The sequence below is a fragment of the Leptidea sinapis genome, chromosome 14 (genome assembly GCF_905404315.1).
Source record: "Leptidea sinapis chromosome 14, ilLepSina1.1, whole genome shotgun sequence".
Lineage (NCBI taxonomy): Eukaryota > Metazoa > Arthropoda > Insecta > Lepidoptera > Pieridae > Leptidea > Leptidea sinapis.
Window position 1 is genome coordinate 14097718 of NC_066278.1, and position 25533 is coordinate 14123250.

At 38.4% G+C, this 25533-nt stretch overlaps 2 protein-coding genes across 3 annotated transcripts in view; one reads left to right on the forward strand and one right to left on the reverse strand.

The window, feature by feature from the left end:
• Positions 1–15336, forward strand: part of LOC126967966 (ATP-binding cassette sub-family G member 1-like) — a 99615-nt gene extending 84279 nt beyond the window's left edge. Inside the window, exons 6-11 of one of the 2 annotated variants that reach the window (XM_050812694.1) lie at positions 6099–6286; positions 7029–7182; positions 9114–9282; positions 11701–11801; positions 12598–12753; positions 13512–15336. In XM_050812694.1, coding sequence (XP_050668651.1) covers positions 6099–6286; positions 7029–7182; positions 9114–9282; positions 11701–11801; positions 12598–12753; positions 13512–13901 — 1158 coding nt within the window. In that variant the 3' untranslated portion in view covers positions 13902–15336. Of the gene's footprint in view, positions 1–6098; positions 6287–7028; positions 7183–9113; positions 9283–11700; positions 11802–12597; positions 12754–13511 lie in introns of those variants that run through there. The other variant, XM_050812695.1, reaches the window with a different exon arrangement.
• A 7714-nt stretch (positions 15337–23050) lies between these two features.
• On the reverse strand, positions 23051–25246 carry LOC126968023 (malate dehydrogenase, cytoplasmic). Its single transcript, XM_050812806.1, has 2 exons — positions 25026–25246; positions 23051–24212 (listed from the first exon to the last, which is right to left on the reverse strand). The coding sequence occupies exons 1-2, from the start codon at positions 25026–25028 to the stop codon at positions 23223–23225; spliced, it is 993 nt and encodes a 330-aa protein (XP_050668763.1). The 5' UTR covers positions 25029–25246; the 3' UTR covers positions 23051–23222.
• Positions 25247–25533: the final 287 nt, after the last annotated feature.

A 25533-nucleotide genomic window follows, 5' to 3' on the forward strand; every position in this document is an offset into this window, starting at 1 on the left:
GTCTAATGGCGTAGAGCATCAGCTGAGCGGCGGCTCAAATGAAAAAGGCGGGGTATCGCACTGTATACCGCTGCCCTTCGACCGATGCCGCCAATCGCATAAATTTGAATTATTGCTTTACAAAATTAAAAATTACACTCACTCAGTTATGCAGCAGCTCTGCCTTGCTCTGTACTTCCCCGGGGCGTAAAAAGAATATGTCGTAAGTAAGGAAGTCCCAGGCCCAAGGGTGTCGTAAGAGGCGACCAAGGGCTTTTTAGAAGTGGGAGAGTCACGCTGCCGTCTTATGACGTCAGCACAATCGGGCCAGACTCGTCCGGGTTGATTTCCACACTCACACAGAATACCGGCGTGAAGTAACGGGCTATTGCCGTTATGTTTCGCATAGGTTAGTGTCCAGGACCGGAAGTGTGGTATGTTAGGGAGGATATCGCCGTCTCGGCTATTTGAAGGTAGGGACCTGTCTACTCTCTGGCTCCGTGTCGATTTTGAGGACCGTGTCCGTATCTATGCGTGTCTCTATAGTGGTAACTCAGAAACGGATCACCTCGTGGGCTGCGTTCAAGCGGCAATTGACGACGTGCTTGCACAGATCCCCTACGCTGAAATCGTAGTCTTGGGTGATTTCAACGGGCACAATGCCGAATGGCTTGGATCACGTACCACAGACTATGCAGGGCGATCTGTGCATAATTTTGCATTGGCATATGGTCTGTCCCAATTGGTTGAGTCGCCAACGCGGCTCCCTGATGTGGATAGCCACTTGCCGTCCTTATTAGATCTTCTGCTGATTACACATCCTGATAGTTACCAGGTCTCTGCCAACGCCTCTCGGAACGTCCGGACCATTGCCTGGTCAGGAGTGTAGTGCCTATCCCACGCCAACGTCGCAGACCACCAGCGACCCGCCGCGTTTGGCACTACAAGTCAGCAGATTGGGATAGGATGCGTTCCTTTTTTGCATCCTACCCTTGGGGCAGGGTTTGTTTCCATTCGGATGATCCTAGTGCCTGTGCCATTGCAGTAGCCGATGTGATACTACAGGGTATGGATATTTTTATACCAAGCTCTGTAGTACCGATCGGTGGCAGATCACAGCCTCGATTCGATCGGTCAGTTAAAGCAGCATCTGACTGAAAAAAACAGGCGTATCGAACTTGGGTTGCGGCGCTGGGCTCAAAAGATCCGAACTGCAAAGTTCTATAGAGGAAATATAACCATGCCTCCAGATTTTTTTAAGCGGCAAGTCGCCCGTGCAAAATCAAAGCACGTAGTCAAAATCGGCGAGCAGCTTTCCAGTTACACGACCGGAACACGCAAGTTCTGGTCGTTGTCGAAAGCTGCTCTTGGTAACTTCAACGAGCCGTCCATGCCGCCGTTGCACATGAGGAATGACACCCTGGCCCATACGGCAAAGAGTAAGCCGATCTCCTGTGCGCTCTTTTCGCCTCCAACTCGACTCTTGACGACAACGGAAAAACACCGCCGACTATCCCGCGGTGTCAGAGCTCTATGCCTGAAGTACAGTTCAGACAGAAAACTGTTAGGCGAGCTCTGTTTTCGTTGGACGTCAGGAAGTCGAGCGGGCTGGATGGCATTTATCCAATCGTGATTAGAACGTGTGCCCCTGAGTTGATTAACGCGTTTATTCCGGCACTCATATATAAAAGGCGTAGTCCCTGACTCACGGAAGTCAGCCCTTGTCCAATCGATCCCAAAAAAGGAGACAGTTCGGATCCAGCTCTCCAAAATCATGGAGATCATAATTAGCCGCCAGCTCTTGGTATACCTAGAGGGTCACCAGTTGATCAACGAACGACAATACGGCTTTCGCCATGGTCGGTCGGCAGGTGATCTTCTGGTATACCTAACACATAGATGAGCTGCAGCTATTGTAAGCAAGGGGGAAGGCCTGGCAGTTAGCCTGGATATAGCGAAGGCCTTTGATCGTGTGTGGCACAAGGCGGCGCTCCTCTCAAAAGTTCCATCATTTGGGCATCCCGAGAGCTTGTGCAAGTGGACCTCCAGCTTCCTCACTGGGCGCAGCATACAGGTCGTTGTCGACGGACATTGCTCGAACCCGAAGCCCGTGAATGCTGGAGTGCCCCAAGGCTGTGTGCTATCTCCTACGCTGTTTCTTCTGCATATCAATGATATGTTGGACACCTCCAACATTCATTGCTATGCAAACGACAGCACTGGTGATGCCGGTTACACGGGCCATGCAGGTCTCTCTCGGGAAATCATCGACCAGTGCCGGGAGAAACTTGTGTCTTGTATCGAGTCCTCTCTTGAGAAGGTCGCGGAATGGGGTAAATTGAACCTTGTCCAATTTATCCCCAGAAGACTCAAGTTAGGATATCATCCCCACCATCTGGATGTGTAGCGGTCCTCCACAGTGCGGTTTCCAAGGAGGTTTCTTCCACGTACTACAAAGCTGTGGAATGAACTTCCTTGTGCGGTGTTTCCGGGACGATACGACATGGGTAACTTAATAAAAAGTGCGTACACCTTCCTTAAAGGCTGGCAACGCTCCTGTGATTCCTCTGGTGTTGCAAGAGATTGTGGGCGGCGGTGATCACTTAACAACAGGTGACCCGTACGCACGTTTGTCCTCCTATTCCATAAAAAAAGAAAAACTAATTAAAACAATTCTTGTTTACAAACAAAAAAAAAACTACATTTGACCCGCCCGTTCACTCTTTCTTTGTTGTTCCTCTGTATTGTGTATTACATTATAAGATCTGTTTTATAAGTAGAGAAAGGAAAACCTGTGCTAATCGCTAATAAAAATACTTATATTTTATCGTTAAATTTTATTTATTTATTCGTTGCTTGTCTGATTGTATTTATGTCGTATCTATTTCAATAGAATAACAGAAATCCGATTTATTTTAGCAAAGATGTCGCGACCAATGATTCCTGGCCGATTCCAGCTAGAAAAATTGTCAGATATGTTTGATAGGTACAAGTCTCTTACCTCCGGTGACACCCGTACTGTATGAGCTAGTAACCATACTAGAGCAGCTTGGCCGGAAGTTGCCACCATTTTATATAGTAAGGGCTGGATTAAGGTCAGTCAGCAAATCATAGCTAGGCGTCATACTGGTGGTGGTGCAGTGGAGGAACTAATTAATTTAAGTTCCATAGAAGAGAGATGGTTTAAAATAAATTCGGCATTCCGAGAAATTGTTCTTTAACAACACTTTCGTAATTTGTCTGATTTTTTGGCTTGTTTTAATAAATTATACATTTTGCACAATGCACGAGCAGTCATTGTAAACAAAAATGTACTAATAAATATTTACCAGAATCTAAACATCAAGGTTTGTTTCTATTTGAACGAATCGCCTACAAAATAGTAGCTTTTGATTTTGACAAGTCAAATGGGGGCTGTGGGCGAGGCTTTCAAGCGAATACCGATGTCCGATTGTCATAGATGAATTTTATATAAAAAGCCATAAAAAGCCGTAAATTTTCGTGGTGATAGTGCTGCGTCAGTGAAGTTAGTGAATACGAAATTGTAACTCGCCGCTGCCGCAGCGTCGAGCTGGAGGTCGTGTTGCTTAGAGAATTGCACTGCTGTCTACACCACGACTGTACGCTGATGATGCGGCAGTACTTTCGGCTCATAGCAACCCAGAAACGGCACCATCACAGTTGCAAAACCACCTAACAGAAGTTAAGAAGTGGCTGAAGCGTACTACGGTACATGTAACATTTACACTTAGGAGAGAAACATGCCCGTCAGTAAGGCTTAATTGCAAAGTTATCTCTCAAGATAACGCAAATTACTTGGGCATGCATCTAGACAGGAAACTTACATGGCAAAAACATATTATTACACGCCCTGAGTAGAGAAGGCGCTCTTCAGCATACCCGGCTAAAATAAAGTGATATACCGAGCCTACATAAAAGATTTACCACTTGACATGGAGAGAGTCGTGTGTAAAGAATCTTCATACAAGTATGGCTCTTGAGGAAAGCATAGACTGAGCAATCAAACAAAGGAGTTGCTTATTTTTGGAAAACAGAGACAGACACATCATGTAGGACATGAAAAATTTTTTTTTACTATTAAAGCTACTTAATTATCCAATATTATCAGCGAACTGGATTATCTTATTTTGTTTTTATTGATCATAAAAGCATAAGATAGATAGAATAGATGGTTTGGCCATTGTTAGTATCCTAAAGAAATGGAATGTCGTTTAATAGGTAAAGGTATACGAGTATATAGTACGTCATTGGGTAAAGGTATCTTTATAGCAATGATTAGCTACAGGCCGCATGTCGCATGGGCTATATTTATGGCCGCTTTAATGCAGCAAAAATACTATGCTGCATTATGCGTGATAATGATATTGACTAGCCTAGATATTGTCCCGACCTCTTGGTAATAACTATATAAATACATACAAACAGAAAAAAATCTATAAGGTACTTTTTTGGTTTACGTATTGTTTTTAGCACACAAAGCAAGTATCATAATTATTATTATTATAAATAATTTAAAAATAAATTCAATGTACATTGTTACTTCCCTACGATTTTATTAAACTTTAAAAATAATAACATAAACAGAAAAAGTTATAAATACACATTAGTACCAACGTATAAGTATATAAAATGATAACAGAAGCAACCCAGTAACTCGATCCATTAAAAGTTAGTAAGCAAATCTTCCGAGATTAATTTACTTGAAATCAACATAATACTCAACAATCAGAATAAACTTCGAGGGCTCTTTAGTTCAAGTGAAAAGTTATCTAAACAGAATCCTCTTGAAGTTTGTAAAGCCCTGCCTCGAACCGAATAAATCTTATTGGTTCACCTCGCAATCTTCATATTTTCCTTATCTCGTGTGTTTTATCTTACGAGTGTGAGCTGAATTGAACATAATATCGCTTACCGAACCTAGATAACGACCTATCTAGTTTCAAACTGTTCGAAGATAAAACCGTCGGCATTTTAATATTTTATAAAGTCCGAAGTTCTTATTTTAAACAAATGTTTATTTTATTCGTTGTATCGGAGAATAGTAGATACTTATTATGATTTTTATATTTAGTATGGTGTAAGTAATGGTTACTTTATAAAAAAGGCATATATTACCTTAAGGCTCAAATCATACTCAAATTAATTTAAAGGCAGGCAGCCATTCAGTTGCCTCACGCCTTAAGTAACGAGCGCAATTGTAGTGCCGCTCAGAATTTTTGGGTTTCGGAGCGGCACTGCATTGTAATGGGCAGAGTGTATGAATAACCATCAGCTAAACATCCTGCTCGTCCCGTCTCTTAATGTCATAAAAAAAATATGATCAGCAAAAACACATTTATTAATTAATCAGTCCCGCCATGCGACATAAATGTTGCAAGAAAGCTCATTATAAAACGTTACTTACCATAGCTTACTGCGAGCAACCCTAATCACATCGCAATGTGACACTAACCGCAGAAAGTTAGATAGCATGTGATATAATGTTTCATTATACTGTCAAAATGAAAAAGAAAGTGACGGTATTATATTTAATCAAACATTTACTTTAAGCATGCCTTCTGCAACTGGCGGTAAGACATAAAGAAGAAAGTGTCAAAGCAGAACACAAAAATACAACCCACTTTACAGCAGACAGACAGTTTGCTTAAAAATGATTGCATTCCTTTACTGCGCATATTATGAAAAATTCTATTTGATTAAATTTAATATGAAAAATATTTGCTAGATTGAATCAGAAATGAGGAAATCCGTAGAAGAACCAAAGTCACCGACACAGCACAAATGATTGTGAAACTGAAGTGACAGTGGGCAGGGAAGTCCTCGAATGGCGACCACGTACCGGAAGACGCAGTGTTGATAGGCCCCCCAAGAGTTGGAGCGATGATCTGCTTGTTGAATGATGGAAGCACAGGACCGATCATCGTGGAGATTTTTGGAGGAGACCTTATTGAACATGATAAATACAATATTTATTCCATTCATATTCTTTATACCGTACCTAAAATGTTCTGCCAACATCATAACCTACGTCATATACTTGATCCTTTGGTAATACTAATTTTGCATTATTATATATAATTGTAAGCTATGTGACCCAGGGGGCGGCACCGCTTCTGGTGCCATTTATGAAAGAAGTCGGTCACGTGTGCCCAACGACGCATAATCCGGCAGATTTTGTCCTGGAGACCATTGTGGGCAACAGCGAGGCCGCGGCTCAGATGGCCGAACTATCACAAAACGGGAAGCTTAGCAGGAAACTGGAACGAATCACTACTAGAGGGGGGAGGTGAGTGTGCTAAACGCTTACATTAATTGTTTTTTTAGAAGAACGTAACGAGCGTACGGTTCACCTGATGTTAAGTGATCACCGCCGCCCGTATTCAACACCAGAGGAAACAAATAAAAAAGAAGTCGTGTAGTATCGTTCCAGAACCACCGCACATGGAATGATTCCACAGCTTGGATGTACGTCCACGAAAGCATATTGTATACTTTAATCAAATATACGAGACATAAAGAGCCTTCAAGGAACGGTCCAAGGTACACAAAGGCACAACAGGATTGTATTTAACAAAAGAGACAAGGAGTTCATACCAATCTGACCGACTGTTGGAGTATTGTTTGCTTTGTTTGTCGCGGGGTTCAGATTAAGGGGAAGATAGGATAAGATGTAGAATTAAGTAGGGGGCAACAATGTTCACAATTTGTACTGTGTTTATTTCGATCTATGTCCTATGATATTAAAAGTGCAGACAAAAATACTGTGATTACTTTTACTTTAATCGTTGACACTACAATTCGTCAAGTGTAATATATTTAAAATTTCTACGAAAAGAATAAAATTATTTTTAAGCATCTGTTTTCAAATTGAAATCTCATATCAATATATATATATATATATATATATATACATATATACAATCTCATATCATATACTCTACTAGCCAAAAACTCATATCGACTAAAACTAGTCCAAAATATGCGACAGGCGGTAGCGATGAGAATACTGAAATTGCTTTCTGTTACAGAAAACCAGTATTGCATTCAGACGAATCGATTCAGAGAATATTTGTGGAACATGTTGCAAAAGAACAATTACAAAAAATGGAGTTTCCAACAACATTTTCGAAACAATTTCAAATTTTAACTAAACGAATGTTTGTACAGACGAGAAGAAACACAGTAAGTATCAGACAACCCTGGTTTAATTTAAACCTATTACAGGAAGGTGATTTAAAAACTGCCAAGCAAAAGAAAGAAATTACAAAATTCGTATAATGAATTTTATTTCGTTACCATAGCCTGAAGAAAATAATTAATCAATTTGGACAACAATTTCAATATTTTTTTTATTATTTTTGTTCTTTATTTTGTCCCATATCAATTGCCATTCCATATTCATGGCTTTTGTATTCGCAGCAAATTTTCGGACCATATTATACCCACGAATAAAGAACTTTTATTGTAATAAGAAAGTATATTATAATATTCGAAGATTATAACACACAGGTATTTTTAGAAGTAGTTGCTCTACAAGCTTACTAGTACATTTCATTATTCATTCCTATATACGTAGTCTGGTCATGAATATTGTTACAAAAAAACACAAATTTTTATTTTCTTTTATTTCTTGCATTTAAATTTGGAACCCATTTATTATGTTGGAAAATTAGATAATTTCCCGGCACTTCAAATAATTTTTAGAACTTAATAATAAATCACAATAATGGAAGGAGGTGTTAAAGAAAACAGAATTGCAGTGAACGCCTTGGTATGGTATGGTATGTATAAAGGATAAACGGGGTAATTTCCGCAACTATACGACTATTTGCCTATTTTGCGTGTGTTTATTATAATATGTTCCATATTTGTTATTTCTGCTACCAAAACTCCTCCATAAACCTCAAGTGTGTTTGGGGTGCCAAGATGTTGAGCCAGGAAAGCCGCTACATCTGGACACTACAACAGTAAATGCGTAGCCGTTTAACAAAAGGCAAAGAATCAATCCATTAATATTTGCTCTGAATCCATCCACATTCTCTCTATATTCAATTCGCGCCAAAAAGGGAGCCGCCATGATCATGACGTTATAATAACATAAACAAAGCAACGTCAAAATATGTGCAGTGCAATCTCTATTGGAAATGAAAATGACCTTTCATAGTCCGTATCGTTGGTGTGTTGCATGGTATAATATACATCGCGTGCTATTCTCATCCCACGATGGCCTTAGAATAAGTCACCATGGGTATGTTCCGATATGCACTGCGACCACTGCACAGTGCTATCACTGTAGAAAAATTCGTTACGTTATGGACTGCCAGTATACTGCCGCAGTACCCTAAGGAAATATATGACGTCATAAATCGCCGCCATATTCTACTGTGAGCACTGGCGTTTTCGAGGTAAGGTACTCGCAGTACTTTGATCACGTGATCAGTCAAAACCACTCGAGTGCCTTTAAGACTTAAAGAAGACTTTAGTCTTAATTAAAATATTTTTAATTTGACAGTACTTCAAGAACAGTTTTTTTTAATGAACTAGAAAACTTTAATACAATCATTTGAATGCTGCGTCAAAAATTGCGGCTGACAGTATACGGGATTGCGTTCCGATTTAAATAGTAACCAGTATAACTGGCTTTAAAGGAACGGCTTCACAGTATACTAAATTAACGTCACACTGTACAGTGGTCGCAGTGCAATTTGGAACATACCCTATATAATATATGTCATACTGACAGCTCGCCATTTCAACGATATTGTCGTGTCGTTCAAATCTATAGCAAGCTTATAGCGTTGTTTCACTCGAAAACAGCACATAGCATTAGTTAGAGAACAGTCATCGTATTCTTAGGCCTTACCTGACCCAGCTGGAATACCAGGCGAAGTATATTATTATACGGTCATGGAGTGTTGCTAAAAACAAATTGTTTCTGCTAAAGTGACGTCACAACGTGAAATGACGTGACCGAAAACGCCGAACACGGGCGTTTTCACGTGACAAACAGATAATAAAACGATGTATGAATGTATTAGTATTATAACATACTTTCATAATTTAATTTTATTGATAGATGAAACTGACCTTAGCCTTCAATAAAACTCTTTCAGATATCATTATGGATACAATCTGTTCATCACATATTGGCTGCAGTTCTTCTCGGTGGCATCTTCTTCGGAATAGGCAATGACGGTTCCGTTCCAATAGCTAACTTCAAGTTCTGCCTCAGCTGCATTGTATTCTTTATGTACACTCACATCATGATACCGGTCTTAATATGTAAGTCATTTATAATTAGTACAGTAACACTATGCGTACTGATAACATTTATTCCGCAGAATGTTCCACAGAGCCTGATTCCTGCCGTAGAATTCCACAAGAACAAACTTGAATTTAGCCTCATCATCTGGATCTGTAGCGTTCCTCCACAGTACGCTTTTCAAGGAACTTTGTTCCACGTACAACCAAACTGTAAAATGCGCGGTGTCTCCATGACGATACGACATGGAAACCTTTAAGAAAAAACGCAACACTTTTCTAAGAGGCCAGCAACGCTCCTATAGTTCGTCTGATAGGTATTCCAAAATGAAGTGAGAATGCGAGCGTCGGGATCTATTAATATGAGTCAGGATAGTTTTTATATCGATTTGGGACACATAATTATTTTTATTTCCAATATTTGTTTTGTATTTAGCCTATATCGTACCATAACTCGTTAGTTGGTCGTTACCAAGGACGACTCCATCCTTTTTGATTTTGGATAGACTGTTATTTGGACAGTTTTTCACTGAACATTTTGTCATTGCGTGGCGTTCTATTCAAAGCACGGTCAATACACAACTGAACAAAATTTGCTCATAGACATGTACGTAGAGTTTCACTTCGGACATTTTTGAGCGTTTTTTTTTATTGAAATTTAAGTGACAAGACGAGCAGGACGTTCAGCTGATGGTAATTGATATACCCATTACAATGCCGTTGCCGCTCAGGATTCTTGAAAAACCCAAAAATTCAGAGCGGCAATACAATTGCGCTCGTTACCAGTAATTGCACTAGCTACGGCGCCCTTTAGACCGAAACACAGTAATGTTTACACATTACTGCTTCACGGCAGAAATAGGCACCGTTGTGGTAAAGGAGCCTACCACTGGTAAATTTGATATCCGTGATTTTGAGCCTATTTTGTTGTTGTAATTCAATGGGCAAGCCTTAATTGAGCTATGGTAATCACTTCAAGTAACCGATATGTCGCTATTATCTGCCATAAGGGTGGTTACACTCGGTGAGAGTGTACTCGGGCAGTGAAAACTCAGGAGCGTTACCCTGATCATGAAACACGTGTATTTTACTGCTTTAGCATCTGTAGAAGATATCCTGGATTCCTTCTAAAGACAACGATAGTCTAGTGATCAGACTCCGAAGAATAGAACTTGCCAAAGCTTGCCAGTTGCCAACTTGCCAACAGATACGTTATATCGACAATACTAATTAACCTCCTCTGATAGATGCTCTTGAGTACGCTGTAACACAAAAGTGGCGCTGGGCAGGTCATGTGGCGAGATTCATGCACAAAAGATGGACAGTAGAAACGACAATTTGGGAAGGACCATCTGGCAAAAGAAAAAGAGGCCGCCCAAAAAACAGATGGGTAGATGATATAATAAAAATGGCAGGAAAAGAATGGAGAGGAAAGCACAGAAGAGGGATGCATGGAGTAAGCTGGAGGAGGCCTATACCCAGAGTGGGGTTCCAATAACATAACTTTTATATTACACGCGTAGTCTTAAGATTCTATTATGTATTCGAAGATTGTTGGAATTAATTAAATTCTTATTATTTATTATTATTATAATTAACGTCCAACACTTTAAGATTTTACGAAATATCTTTACATAATTATCTAGTCAATATACTAGATGACCTGACAGACGTTGTTCTGTACCTAGATAATAAATAAAATACTGTTATTTATGAATTTGTCAATAATATATTTTTATAACATTAAGAATTATTTCGTCAAATATGCTTCCTGTTATTATAATGAAATTGTTTCACAACAGAACTGTCAAATCATGCGGCAATCAATTCTCTAATAGAAAAAAAACTACGTTTAAAAAACCGACTTCAAAAACTGAAAAGTATCAAATAGCTAAAAATTTTATTTAATACACCTCTTATGCAAACCTTTACTATTAATATAATATTATTATTTATAATCTACCTATTGATAGGTTTTAAGTGGGTTCCAAGCCCTAAACAATATAAAACTTAATATTATCAGCTTACTTACTGTATTTATTAAGGTTGCCTGTCCACGCGTGGCTGTTCGCTTGGGTTGTTTTGTTCTAGACGAACCTATCCCGCTCAAAGTCACGCGTAGCGAGTGTAGGTACCTAATATTACATTTGCTTGGCTTTACAGTATTAATATCGGTCGCACTGCCCCATAACAACATCAATCGATCGATCGAATTGAGAACCTCCTCTTTTTTGAAGTCGGTTAAAAATATGTCCACACAAAATAAATATCCCTATTAAAATCCGTTCATTAGTTTAGGAGTTCACTGGAAACAATCATCAGGATACTGGATTTATATATTATTACTAAACATATTTATGATGATAATTCATGGAATATATGTGAGTCTGCTACAATATATGCTTATAATATATACAATATATTTATCGTTTTTTACAGTTCCTACCGAAATGCGATTGTTGAAACGCGAATATTTCAATCGATGGTATAGCCTGAAAGCATATTACGCTGCACTCACAGTCTCATCTATACCAGTGATGGTAAGTTAATAAATTGTTTTGAAAACATTATCACATCTTTAAATTACAAGGTCAATACATTTTCCTCATCTTGAGCACCTGAGCATCGACAATTCGTAATCTAATATTATAATAACGTTGTACGCAAATTTCATTCAAGTTTATTTATATCTGGAAATGTTAATACAAAAGGAATTTCAAATGTTCTTATAGTCTTTTCAGCATCGATTCGCTCACATTGTTTGATCTTTAAATGAATGAATTAGAATAATTTATTTGGCTTAATGTAATAAATTGATAAAAGAATGGAAGAAAGAGGGATTATTAATTAAATGAACCCAATTATAAATAGAAATTGCAAATATGTGTTTTTTTAAATATGGGAAGTACATTTTGGTTCACCACTTGTCTCGCTTGGTCCGTCAAAGTTGCAATCTTTTGCTTGCTTTCAACAACACTGACATTAAAAATATTTTCCTAATAGATTATTGGACTGCACGAGTGATCTTTTTATGTCAATATATCAAGTTCTAGGTAAATGTAATTCTTTGTGAAAAAAAATCATATTAAAGAAGATATTTTTACAAAATAGCTTGTTTGATATGAACTCGACTGACCTCAGCGCGCGGCGTTTTATGGCGCGAAAATAATTCGATGTAATGCGTGGTGTTATGGTGTGTGTGGGGCATGAAGACAAGCATGCGCCGGTTTCTCAGTTCGAGTCGAGATATAGAGGCCCCTTAAGCCTGAAGACAAGTTCTGTAAAATTGTGAGTGATGGTTACATTAATTTTAACATGATATTTTTTTATTTTTAGGTCATCCTAGGACTTGTGTTTCTTATAATTGGATTCTTTATGTCCGGTCAACTGATGGAGCTAGATCGGTTCATATTGTACGCTATCAGCGGGTTGATGACTGCAGTTTGCTCGGAAGGACTCGGCCTGGTTGTAGGAGTTTCCGTTAGTATCACGGTACGTATTTTTATTTATTTTTTATAAGAAGTTCTCAGGCGGGCAAGACGTTCACTGCCCATTACATTGCAGTGCCGGACGGTATTCCTGAAAAGCCCACAGTTCTGAGAGTCATCGCAATGGCGCTTATCATGCATTTCGCTTCGTGAATAATTCAACTCGATAAACATCCTAACCCTTCCCTCACAAATACATTTGTATCAATATAATTTTAGAAAAAATGTTACTACATTCAAGAAAAATTGTGATTTGAATTCATTCAATTCAAGAAGAAAGTATAAACTGTACGTGCTGTTTAATAAGTTAGGTCTTGGTATTCAATTTTACAATATACTCAGACAGTATACTGACTAGGGCTCACTGAGCACATATTCAAGGAATATATTAAAGCTACTTTGACAAACACGGCTTTCTATAGTATAGTAGATTATATAGAGGATAATGATGCATGGTTCTTGTCTGGTTCTGCACTGGCCACTTAAAATTGTATAATATTACATTAAGTAGGCTCATTGTTAATATCATTTAAAAGGTGGGCTGGGAGTTTCTTATCAGTTCTTCTCCCCATATCATAGCCCCTTTACGAACTGATGTAGCTTCATGACGTTTACCAAGTGTTTTGTAGCAATATGTTATTATCTCTCCCTGTGGTAAATATATACATTTCTATTCTATTTGTCATCTAGAGACCACTGAGGTAACCACAGGCTGGTTCGTACAAACGAGCCATAATTGTGATTTATTTGTATTTTTCGCAGAACGGATCAATTGTGGGACCGGCGATCGCAGCACCACTGTTGGCACTATCTTGCTACGGAATGGGTTTCGGCCCGTACATCGAAAGATTTATGAAAATTCTCATGTCAGCTTCATACTTACGACAAGGTCTCACCGGATTCTGCTTAGCTCTGTACCAAAAACGGCAGCCGTTGGATTGCAAAACTGAGTTCTGTTTGTATTCAGAACCCTCAATTTTCTTAAGGGATATAGGAATGTCTAATGAATCGTATTTATTACAAATGGTGGGTTTACTTATATTTACATTATTATTTAGGCTCGTTGCATTTTTTGTGTTGCGTTACCGTCTCACTGCAGAATTCACCAGTAAATTTATGACGTATGTTAGTAAAATATTATCTCATAGATAAATTTCATATCTGCGAAAATAATCATAATTTGATGCATTCATTCTTGCGTAAATAGTTATAACGTCTTTTGTGACTTACTTCATACTGGTAGTCCAAACCTCAAATGTTATTTTCATACCTAATACCTACGACAAACATAATTCGTCGCAAAACGTTCTTTCTTTCATTTTTTGTATTTCTCCTATCAGCTTTTTTTTTATTTACCTTACAGCTTTAGAACCTTTTTACATCACTAGTATGATTTTATGCGGTGCTGTGCAGAGATATTCTTTCAAAAATGCGGGTAGTTGCATAATATGTCGATAAGCTAAGTTTTTTAATGTTGCTATATATGTACTGATTAAACTTGTTTTTAGTAGATATTTTTTTATAAATTAACTGAATTATTGTGTCCAATAAAATAAACTCGTAAGCGTAGAGCTGGCTTTTGATGGAATATATTCAAAATGGCGGCTTGTACAAATACAGTTAGTGCAACCGAATTACAGCAGTGCAGTAAACCAAAAGTAACTAGCTACTTTCACTTGTTTTCTGTCGCTAAATGTAGCGCTGTGTCGACGTCAGTCGCTAAGCGAGGGTTGTTACAAACATACTCTAACATGATGACGCACATCATTACAGTCATTTGCACACATATTTAAGACGATTTAAATGGCAAAACAAAAATGCAATTTAGTGTCATATGATGAGTACGTGGACTGAGCAATCGAACGTAGTTGTGTGGTGCATTTTGTAGATTTTGTTTAAACACACACACACACGCCTTTTTCCCGTCGGTTTAGGCAGAGACAACAGAACGCCACTTGCTTCTATCCTTAAAGCCTAAACATGATCGGTCGCGGTCCGGTAGCGGACCATATTCGATGGTATGTCGCATTGTATTATTACCGGACCGTACCGAGTACGACCCGAACCAATTACTGCGAGGCACCCACCGGACCGTCCCGTGGTCCGGCTGTACCACATTTGACCATGTTTTAGGCTATTGCAAACCTCACGCGCTTCCTCATTACTCTCTGTTTGTTTAAAAATTATTTAAATTTGTTATTTTTTTCAATAATGCTGCTTTAATATAGTCTGATACTATAACTAACTAAAGTCTAAAGTTTATTTAAGTTAATTCCCTATAAAACAATGATAAATAGACATTCGCACTAATCTACAGCTGAGTATCTATGAGTAGTCATAATAAACAATCTGCAAATGATATGATGAGAATTTGATTTAAAAGTAGATGTAAGTATTACCTATAAGTAATTTTAATGTAAATTAAACATGAGTTTGTTTATAGCATAGATAATAATTAAAGACAAGGGTACGTCATAATGATAAAAATAAATTTTATTAATAATTTTTATACTTATCTCAGAAATCAAACATGTCATTATTAATTTAATTTGAAAGTGTGATTTTACAACTGTGATTTCAATATTTTAAGCATGTCGCGCTTTAGGTGAGCATGTAATTATTTATTTAATATTTATGTAATAAATACATTTTCGATACGACAAAATGGTGTTTAATTATTTACTCCAACAATTCTACATATCCCTGAGCTCTATAAGCTACACACGTTTCCTTATAACAACTTAGAAGTCACTCCTTACGACTGCTCCTGTGAAGTACTAAAGAAAGTAGGTAAAGAAGTAACCATGAAGTACTTGGGAGTTGTCATCGACGAAAACCTTAAGTGGCCCACATCACAGCACTTGCTAACAGAGTCGGGAGGCTAATCCCAGTATTTAGAAACCTCCGTCACGTTGCTGACAACAAATTGGCAATACAGGTTTATAAAGCACTATGTCAATCCCTACTGATCTATTACATATCTGCGTGGGGACAAGCAGCCACTTCACACCTTATTGAAGTCGTAGTAGATGCTCGGTAAACCCCGTAGATTCCCCACTGACGAACTATACAATAGGTACTACTTACGGTACGGCAGCTGTATATACACAGATGCGTTACTCGATACCATCGGATACACCGAATTCCACCACCGGACGGTACTCTCCAACGTCGAACTACATCTAATACTAAACTTAAAATTATGCATTCTAATATATATGTTCTTAGTAATAATCTCGAGAACATGTTAAAGAACCTAAATTACGAAGCTACTGAAAATCATATTCGTTAATGTGTACTTATATTAGGTATAAATGAAAAGCTAAACACATTTTCACACACACGCACACGCATCCGCGCACACACACACACCACACACTCCCTATATTATATATAAAATAGTTATTGTTATTATCATTCGTTGCTTAACCACCATTTAATGTTAGTCACTAACCTTCAAATATATAAAAAAGAATATATGTTTGTTTTCTTTGACATCTTACATTGCACAACTGGGAAGAGACTGACCCCATGTCACGGGCTGTCCTAGTTTGGAGGTTAAGGGTAATTTTAAGCTAAATTGTATTTTCTTTTTTAAATAAATAAAGATTATATTATTGTTGATGGTATTATATGAGTGGTAGTGCAATGTTAAGTCCTAACGGACACAACCGAATTAGGCCGGCACGCCCGGAGAAATACAACTCTCCCACATAAAAAACGGTGTTAAATAGTGGCTTTACCGCTGTCTTTCGTCCCTTGTGTGAGGTATCCGGACTTCTGCAACATCATGGAGCTTCGCTCAAATTTAAATGACGTCCACTTCCACATGGAAGCGGAGAAGCCGGCCCTGCTCTTTTCAACGGAGATAGATATCCTCTCTGGCTGATACATCGTACCTCTCATACCCGGGGTATAATCTGGAACACTCCTTTATACCGCGGGCTGGCGTGTGCATTAACGTCAGGGAGGATGTCTGTTCTCGACGCCTAAGTTTCCTAGAAGGACAGGACCCATCATCTGGCTGCGTGTAGACTGCGACGACCATTCGCGAATCTACGCCTGCCTGTATAGGTCCCATAGCGGTAACGCAAGGACTGACCGGCTCCTCGAGCACATCTAAATGGCTGCAGATTCCGTGTTGGAGCAGTTCCCTTCTGCAGAGATCGTATTTCTTGGCGATTTTAACGCCCACCACGCCGAATGGCTAGGCTCACGTATGTATGGGTATGTACGTACCCATCATGCAGGGAGATCTGTTCACGACGTCGCCTTAGCCTGTGGTCTGACGCAACTGGTTTTTGTGCCAACACGAATCTCAGATGTGGAAGATCATACATCTTCACTGTTAGACTTTCTGTTGACCTCACATCCGAACGGCTACCTAGTTTCTGTTGACCCTCCTCTACAGCACCGTGCCGATCACGCACCTAACACGACCCCGCTTCTTAGGCTGTCGCCGCGTGTGGCACTATAAGTCAGCAGAGTGGAATGAGATGCAATATTGTTTTGCATCCTACCCGTGGAGGCAGATCTGTTTTTCGCTGGATGATCCAGATGCCGTTGCTGACGTTGTTGCTGCAAGGTATGGAACTCTTCATTCCATCCTCCACGTTGCCTATCAGTTTCAGGTCACAACCATGATCAACGATTATGAACCAGCACTTGGGATACCTAGACGAGTACTAGCTGATCAGGGACTGCCAGTACGGTTTCCGTCAGAGTCGCTCAGCTGGTGATCTGGCGTTGTGGGTTCTTTCTGCATCTTCTACCACATTTATCACGGGGAGCAGTTAGGGGATTCCAGCGGCCGAATTCGATCACCGGACATTATGTGCACCCGCATCACGATGACGTATGGCATTCCACAACAGCGTGTTTTGCGAGAAATATCTTCCTCTGACAGACATTTTGTGCAATCAATTACTGGCTGCGGTTTTCCCGAACCGATACGACTTAGGGACCTTCAAGAAAAGAGCATGAGACCTTAAAGGCCGGCAACGCATATCTTGACACCTGATGTTGCGGATATGGACATCCAGGTGGTCCTCACCCCGTAAGCTACTTTCCCGTTTGCCCCCTCTTATATAAAAAAAAATATAATATTCTATACAGCGCAGCTTTGCAGGCCCAACCACGTGATGTGAAGTATTGCTTCCATCATTCCATGTCCATGTTAAAGTCGAGACTGTGTTGAGTGTGTGGCGCGTAAAGTATAATATGGAACACAGATTACTTGTATGTTGTGTTTGCCACCGTCACAGATGACATAAGCTGGATACATTATTGTTAGGGGCCCTTCATGACGACATTCAGTCCCATGTTTTTATTCAAATATTTGCCAAAACCAGAACGGAAATCAGAACCTACCTGAACTACTAGCCCCTACTAACCCCTACCAGAACCTGGATACATGATAATTTAAGGAGGCCGATAATAGAATGTGATAAATTATTTAAGACATGGTGTAATGGTCCTAAAAATATGTTAAAAAGATTAATTTATACAAGATATAGAAATTGATGCAATAAAGCTATTGTCAAATGTAATAACGTAATGTAATAAAGTATTTTGGATATGGGACAGAATTTACAGTTTATTTTATTTTATTTGGGGAGCTTACAGCCCCAGAACAGGAAAAATTAGTAGAAGTGGCATCATGTCATTTTACTATAGAACCAGATGTCGCCAAACTCACACATTTATCTATGAAATATGTAATACACACACTTAATATCAGCTTTATGATAGGCCATTCACAATCACGAAAAGACATAACTACAAATGTATTCACATCAATTTCGAACTGAATACAATTACGCTAATCTCATATTCTTAAAGTGATTATTAGTTATTATAGTTCTAAGGATGGACAATATCTAGCTCAATTCAAATAAAACCATGACAGTTTACACGAATTGTCTTGGAGAGTTACAATATCAATATTATATTGACCTGGGAAGCAATACACGAATAAAACATAGTTTTTTTTAAGTATTCATCGTTATTCTGTATATACCCAGGGGCCAGGAAGACATGAGATTTTATAAAAGCCGTACTGCTTCCATACGTAATGCGCGTGCGGAAATAAAATATCTAAAACAAGCACTAACGAATGATCAATAAAAAGAGAAGCTATAAGTACTAATGAAGTATTAATAATCTTGTTAGTCTTATGATATTTTATATTATGATGTACATATGCTACAATGATGGCAAACATTCCCAGAATTCATGGTTCGATCTATTTTTTACAATTCTATGACATACTTCCTCTACTACGTCATGATGTGACGTATTTACCAGTGGGAGGCTTCTTTGCACCGGATGCCGGCTAGATTATGGGTACCACAACGGCGCGTATTTCTGCCGTGAAGCAGTAATGTGTAAGCATTACTGTGTTTCGTTCTGAAGGGCAAATGAGACTTGATACTTATATCTCAAGGTGACGAGTCGTAGACGCAGTCGTAGTGCCGCTTAGAATTATTGGGTTTTTCAACAATCCTGAGCGGCACTGCATTGTAATGGACAGGGCGTATCAATTACTATCAGCTGAATGTCCTGCTCGTCTCGTCCCTTATTTTCATAAAAAAATGTTATGAGGTTTTCTCCTACTCCACCTTGACTCAACCTTATCGGTGGAACCTCAATATATTGTGCCAAATATTAAAATTAAATTATAAAAACTGTTTATCTATATTTAAAAATTAACTCTTATTTACTTTAACTGGAATCTTACACATATTTGTTAAATAATAATTAGCTGTACCTAAGAGACAATTTAAAACTATTAATATGAATTCATCGTAGTCTTCTTGTACACAATTACCACAACCATATTATCATATTTTGCTTACTTACCCCCTTATGCATGCTTACCTTACTTTACGCATGATGCATGGAAGAGAGCAATTCTTGAATACAATTTATAAAGATAAAATTTATTTCGATAAAATTAAATCGATATGTACATGCATGCACTTGTTGAGTAATAAAATATTTTTATTGTTTACATTAATTATTTTAACACAAGTTACATCGATTAAACGTAAAGGTAAATATACGTTGTAATTTTATGGTTCATTTTTCATTGTAAATTTTGCAAAACACATAAAAAATATTAATTGTATTTAAATCGATATGATTACCGATGATAGGAAATCCCTTCGTTGGACACATTTTTATTGAGGCTATGACTACAGTCAAAAATGGCACAACAAGGCATATTTGTATTTTTTCAAAAGATAATAATGCTTCACTTGACATCAAACGACTGGTCTCACTTGAGCCTCGAGCATGTACATTTGTACACAATAGTGGCGACAGGGTAACGCCCACATGCCACTTCTACTAGTTTTTTCTGTTCTGTGCGTACAGCAACTTCAATTACAAGCTTCCATAATAATAATAAGCTGCATAATATGTTATAGAAAGAAATTTGCTTAGCCTAACTATAGATTTAGAATAGAAACACGTCTTATAAATACATAGTTATAAAGATAATTACAATAAACTAGCTTAAAGATTTCGTAAAATCCATTGCGAATGGACTTTTTATGCTTTTTATACTACCACAAATACGTAACACGTTTATAGGTTATCACGGGCTACTATCCGCAACTCGACTACAGCGCGCCTATTTTGCGTGATGAGGTGGGCGGCTAATCCTGACAGCCCAACTCCTCAAGGTAGTGTATCAAACCTCTGATGTCACCCATGACCTCGGGGAGAGTCCTCGGTGACCCCAGGTGTTTGGCCCGGTATGTGGTCACACTCCTACATTCTAAAAGGATGTGTGCGGCTGTTTCTTCTGCCTCCATGCAGGCTCTGCACAGTGGACTGTCGGTGACACCTATATTAAACAGATGCTTGTTAAAAGGGCCGTGACCCATTAGTACATGAGTTATTTTACGTAACCTAGGTCGTCGAAGTTTTACTAGCTTGCGAGAGAGCTTGGAGTTTATTTGAGGTAGAGCTTCTTTTGCTGGTCTACACCCACTCACTTCCATCCAGTACTTATTATGTAGTTCCTTGGTGTGTTGACGTATGACCGTTGCTAATCATCGCTGAGCTCCTGAGCCTCCTGGCCAATTCAGCAGCGGCATCGTTCCCTCGTAAGTTACTGTGACCTTTATCCATTGAAGAGCTACTGTTCGATTTGGAGTTCGTAACGCTATCATGCCGAGATGTTCAGGACAATCCACCACACTTTGGACTATTTTTCTAAGACACCTAATATCAGCGGAGTCTCTTCTAAGCTGGAGTGGTAACAGATGAAATTTCTGACCGTGCTGAGTTGAATGACCTACTCTAGGTACTCTAAATTTATAGGAGAGTAAACGAGTAAATCTCTTCTGAATCTTTTCTATATTCTTTTTATATCTGACATATACTCCATATTTCACACGCGTATTCTAAGTGTGTTCGCACGTAAGCATAGTAAAAAACTTTCGTAGTTTTCATTAGTTTGAAGTCTTGAGATGACCGGATAACAAACCCTAATACTTTGTATGCTTTGTCAGTTATATTTTTAATATGTTCACTAAATATTAACTTGGTGTCAAATATAACACCTTAATCTCTGCAACAAAAAGTAGAAATTTAGAATGATAAAAACAAGTGTTGATATCGTTTATAAATATTACAAATAATAGAGGCCCCAATAAAGGCCTTTGTACCTCAAACTAAGAATATTAATATTACACTTTTTTTTATTTATTAGTCGACGGTTATTGCTCGAATCCGAAGCCCGTGAACGCTGGAGTGCCCCAAGCCTGTGTGCTATCTCCTACACTGTTTGTTCTTCCTGTTTCTTCTGTATGTCAATGATATGTTGGACACCTCCAACATACATTGCTATGCAGATGACAGTACTGGTGATTCCGTATACACGGGCCATGCAGGTCTCTCGGGAAATTGTCGACTAGTGCCAGATGAAACTTATGTCTTCCATCGAGTCCTCTCTTGAGAAGGTCGCGGAATGGGGTAAAATTAACATTGTCCAATTTGACCCCCAGAACACTCAAGTTTGCGCGTTACTAAAAAATCCCCAATTGTCGAATCAGCGCTCTTGGACAACACCTCCTTTAAAGCCTCGCCCAGTATCGAAATACTAGGTCTCGAAATCTCGAGCGAATGCCAATTCCGCGGTCATCTGGAAGGCAAAGCCAAATTGGATTCGAAGAAGCTGGGCGTCATAAATAGAGCACGGCAATACTTCAACCCGGCCCCCAATCTAGCGCTCTTCAAAGCGCAGTTCCGGCCACATATAAAGTATTGCCGTCATGTCTGGTCTGGTGCACCCCAGCATAAGCTCGAACTAATTGACCAAGTGCAACACAGGACGGCTCGATTTGGCGGGGGCCCAGTGCACTGTGTACGTCTCGATCACCTGGCGTTGCGTAGAAACGTAGCTTCATTGTTCGAAGAGAGCTCGGATGATTTGTAGATAAATCTCCATGCGAAGAAAACAGGAGTCAAGTGGCAGCTATGGTGTCCCATTTCGATTAAAAAATTTGGTTTTCAAAATGTAAAAATCTCGAGCGAATGCCAATTCCGCGATCATCTGGAAGGCAAAGCCAAATTGGATTCGAAGAAGCTGGGCGTCATAAATAGAGCACGGCAATACTTCAACCCGGCCCACAATCTAGCGCTCTTCAAAGCGCAGTTCCGGCCACATATAAAGTATTGCCGTCATCTCTGGTCTGGTGCACCCCAGCATAAGCTCGAACCAATTGACCAAGTGCAACACAGGACGGCTCGATTTGGCGGGGGCCCAGTGCACTGTGTACGTCTCGATCACCTGGCGTTGCGTAGAAACGTAGCTTCATTGTTCGAAGAGAGCTCGGATGATTTGTAGATAAATCTCCATGCGAAGAAAACAGGAGTCAAGTGGCAGCTATGTTGTCCCATTTCGATTTAAAAATTTGGTTTTCAAAATGTATAATTTCATTGTTTAAAATTTCAATTAATTAACTTAATTATGATAAAGGTTAAGTAGCTCTACCCATGTATTCATTTAATGTCGCTATTGTAGCACCATCTGTATAATATTTTGAAGAAATGTCATTCTAGCTTACATGTCATTATTAGCAATACCGAGGAACTGAATGACTAATGTTTTAATTGCCAAAGCTGCCACATGACACATAACCTTTCATCGGTTTCCCAATCTATAGATTACATAACAACCTTGAAACATCACAAACAATACTTACATAATAACATTCAAATCTGCAAAAGTAGTTATATAAGCATATATGTAACTTCTAAGACTTATTTTATTATCAATTTAAACAATGTAAAATTTATCAGGTTTATTATATATTAAACAGATAACAAAATGATATCTAAATTCCTATAAAATTAACAACAGTTTGATAAGCATTGTGAGATTGTAATTAATATTAAATCTATTCCTGATAATATCGGCTGAATCTCTTATAGAATGTGTACCTATTCAACTACATTTTGTTACTTGCAGACTTCTAATGCATCTCTCTTTTCTTCATCTAACTCCTTGCCAGTAGCATCAAGCATTGTACGGGCAAAGTCTGAGATAGTTAGACCTTCAACAATTTTCCACTTGCCATTACTTGTGGTCACAGGAAATGAAAATACAGTATCACGGGGTGTACCATATGAACCATCTGAAACAACTCCCATACTAACCCATCGGTCACCTGACCCTAAGAACCAGTCTCTCATATGGTCAGAAGCAGCCTTGGCAGCAGATAAAGCAGAAGACATTTTCCTGGCTGCAATAACAGCAGCACCACGCTTTTGAACAGTTGATACGAATGTTGACTTTAAAAACTCATCATCATTAATAGCTGCAGGAACTGGTTTCTCAACACCTCCAATTTTGACCAGAGCATTGGAGGGATCTGGGAATTGAGTTGATGAGTGGTTTCCCCAAATAATTACATTTTTTACATCTTGAACAGGTACACCCAATTTAGCTGCCAACTGAGCTTGAGCTCTATTTTGGTCAAGACGAGTCATAGCAGTGAAGTTTTCTTTGGGGATGGATGGAGCATATTTGGAGCAAATAAGGGCATTTGTATTGGCTGGGTTACCAACAACGAGAACTTTTACATCTTTACGGGCAACTTTATCTAAAGCTTGTCCTTGTTCTTTGAAAATACGAACATTGGCTGATAATAGGTCTTTCCTCTCCATTCCTTCTCTTCTTGGCATAGCTCCAACTAGAAATGCTGCAGCCACATCTTTAAATGCTTCTTCTGGGTTGGCAGTTGGCAAGACTCCTGCGAGTAAAGGTAATGCGCAATCTGCCAGTTCCATCACAACACCTTCAAGGACTCCCATCATTGGAGCAATATCAAGGAGATGCAGTACTACTGGTTGGTCAGGGCCAAAGACTGAACCAGATGCAATTTGGTACAGAAGAGAATACGCAATCTGTCCTGCGGCTCCTGTCACAACCACTTTGATTGGTGATGCCTGCAATTATAAACAAAACCAAATGATCACAATTCATATTTTGTAGCATATGTAAAAAACTGAAAAGGTATAATATCATGGCAGAACTAATAAAGCTAATTTCCAAATTTTAATTTAATACATGGAACTAAGTAGGCTAAAATTAGTATCACACTTTTTAATTTAGACTATTACAAACTTTAAAGTAACAAAGACAATATTTGGCATTAATGTATAGTCAATAATAATTAATATGCATCACATATCCTTATATTATATAAAAAGTAAACTGAGAAACGGCATTGTATTCAACAGATTCAATGAATTTAAACCTCAAAATTTTATAACAGATAATAATTTTATTTGATATTTCACTAACCATAGTCTCCGCCAATATAATTGTGTGTACAGTGTTAGGTTTATTAGATTTATCCTGACCGCAGCAACAAAACATTTTATCATAGTATCTACACACTAATATGTGAATTTAATACTGGTACTTATGTTTTCTGCCTATAGTAGGTATAATCAGTAAATCTATCATAAAATCTAAATGTTACGATAAACCTCTATGCATTATATGAAGGAGCTGATACGCTTTATCGAAATTAGTCAATTAATTACATTTTTAACAATAGAGGAAGTTGAAAAGTATGTAATACAGTAAAACTAGCAAAATTTTAATTTGACATTTATAATGTTATGGTTAATATTTGTACATCTTATTACTTTCGTAAATAATTAAGAAGACCAAAACAGTATATAATTCAAATGGAATAACATTATAAAATAAAAAAGTTTGAAGGTCATGGGAATGTCACCGAAGTTACTTACCATTTTAAAATTGGATGGGCAACTTTAAAGTTATACTTTGCTTCGCCGAATGTCGGTCCGAATTTATAAATTATAAATGCTACTCCGGCGCAAATTATCTTAGATACGGAATCGCACGGAAATTATTGTGATATTTGAATGTACCTATTCAGTAATTATGTCAACTGTGAAAACTAAAAAATTATGAAAATATGAATTAAAATAATATTTGAGGACACCGCAATGTGACTTGTGACAATTGACAATAGGTGACAACTGACAATCAGTGCTGCCACCTTGTATTTTTTTTAAGGTGCTAGGTCAAGAACAAAAGTGTATCCAGATGAAGATTTCAGAAATGTAGATTTAAAAAAAAACAAATTCCGATGAATAATCAACGTCTTTTTTCAAACTACAGAAACGCCAACATAAAAACCAGAGTATATGTGTGATACGCTAAAAATACCTATTTGTATCCGGCGGCGGTCTATTTTATTGATAGGTAAAAGAATGGCATATTACTTGGGAA